The 1,760-nt window shown below is 39.8% G+C and overlaps 1 protein-coding gene across 1 annotated transcript in view; it reads right to left on the reverse strand.

Moving 5' to 3' along the window:
- srsf7b (serine and arginine rich splicing factor 7b) overlaps positions 1–1,760 on the reverse strand; it is a 6,927-nt gene that overhangs the window by 682 nt on the left and 4,485 nt on the right. The window contains exons 5-7 of the mRNA XM_016517872.1: positions 1,236–1,313; positions 233–274; positions 102–146 (exon numbers count right to left, since the gene is read on the reverse strand). Of these exons, the coding sequence (XP_016373358.1) occupies positions 102–146; positions 233–274; positions 1,236–1,313 (165 nt within the window). The remainder of the gene's footprint in view (positions 1–101; positions 147–232; positions 275–1,235; positions 1,314–1,760) is intronic.

The following is a 1,760-nucleotide window of genomic DNA, read 5'->3' on the forward strand; positions in this document are numbered from 1 at the left end:
TGTGTGTGTGTGTGTGTGTGTGTGTGTGTGAGAGAGTGTGTGTGAGTGTGTGTGTGTGTGAGTGTGTGTGGATGTGTGTGTGTGTGTGTGTGTGTTCTCACCTCCTAGCCGGAGAGCCAGATTTGGATCTCCTGACTGATCCAGACCTAAAGAATCAGAAGTTCTCCATCAACACAAACACAGGTCATGCAGCAATAAGAACAGGTCAAGCGCAGCAGCATAACTGTGTCACCTGCTCCTGGGAGCCGAGCCGGATCGGGAGCGGGACCTGGACCTGAACAAAGCACAGAAACAACCAATCTGTTCAACAGCAGCAGTGTCATTTTACTATAATATTGTTTTTATAAATATTTTGAATTAGTTTTAATATTTTCATGTTAATTTTAGTTAAAACATTTTTTTTGTCATTTTATTATTTTTTAATATGTGTATATTGTTTCTTTTTTTGTTATTTTTAGTAAAAGTTCAACTGAGAAATGTTGCCTTGGCAACTAGCTGAAATAAAGAAGTTTTTTGTTTTTTTGAGATTTTATTTTATTTCAGTTAACATTTATTTTATTTCAAGAAATGACTTTTGTATGGTTTTAGTTAACTATAATATCTCTGAACTGCATGCAGTGATTGCGGAAGCAAACACCTGACGGGCATCACATTCATGAGGATGAAGATCATCAGAAGCAGTTTTGTTAAGTATCGGACAAAACTTAAAGTGAGATCATGATTTCATGTGTCTTCACATTCAGAAATGTGTCAGAACACAACTCAAGTACACACGCATTAACATCATTTTTTTTGTCATTTTATTATTTTTTAATATGTGTATATTGTTTCTTTTTTTGTTATTTTTAGTAAAAGTTCAACTGAGAAATGTTGCCTTGGCAACTAGCTGAAATAAAGAAGTTTTTTGTTTTTTTGAGATTTTATTTTATTTCAGTTAACATTTATTTTATTTCAAGAAATGACTTTTGTATGGTTTTAGTTAACTATAATATCTCTGAACTGCATGCAGTGATTGCGGAAGCAAACACCTGACGGGCATCACATTCATGAGGATGAAGATCATCAGAAGCAGTTTTGTTAAGTATCAGACAAAACTTAAAGTGAGATCATGATTTCATGTGTCTTCACATTCAGAAATGTGTCAGAACACAACTCAAGTACACACGCATTAACATTCTCACACACACACACTCTCACACTCACACACACTCACTCTCTTTGAATCGGTCACTCACTTGGAGCGTTTGGGCGTCACAGATCTGGAGCGTCTTGGAGAACCAGAGCGAGAACGACGGGGAGAGTAAGATCTGAACCTGAGTCAAGAATGAGACATACATTTAAGTGAAGGATCACACACACACAAACACACATTCACACACACACACACACATACTCACTCTCTCGCACACACTTGCATCACACACTCGCTCACGCTCTCGCACACACTTGCATCACACACACACTCGCTCACGCTCTCGCACACTTGCATCACGCACACACTCACTCACTCTCTCGCACACACTTGCATCACGCACACACTCACTCACTCTCTCGCACACACTTGCATCACGCACACACTCACTCACTCTCTCGCACACACTTGCATCACGCACACACTCACTCACTCTCTCGCACACACTTGCATCACACACACACTCACTCAAAACTCTCACACACACAAACGCACACACTCACTCACTCTCTCGCACACACTTGCATCACGCACACACTCACTCACTCTCTCGCACACACTTGCTTTA

Source organism: Sinocyclocheilus rhinocerous, unplaced genomic scaffold (genome assembly GCF_001515625.1).
Source record: "Sinocyclocheilus rhinocerous isolate Xijiao unplaced genomic scaffold, SAMN03320098_v1.1 scaffold2193, whole genome shotgun sequence".
Classification (NCBI taxonomy): Eukaryota; Metazoa; Chordata; class Actinopteri; order Cypriniformes; family Cyprinidae; genus Sinocyclocheilus; species Sinocyclocheilus rhinocerous.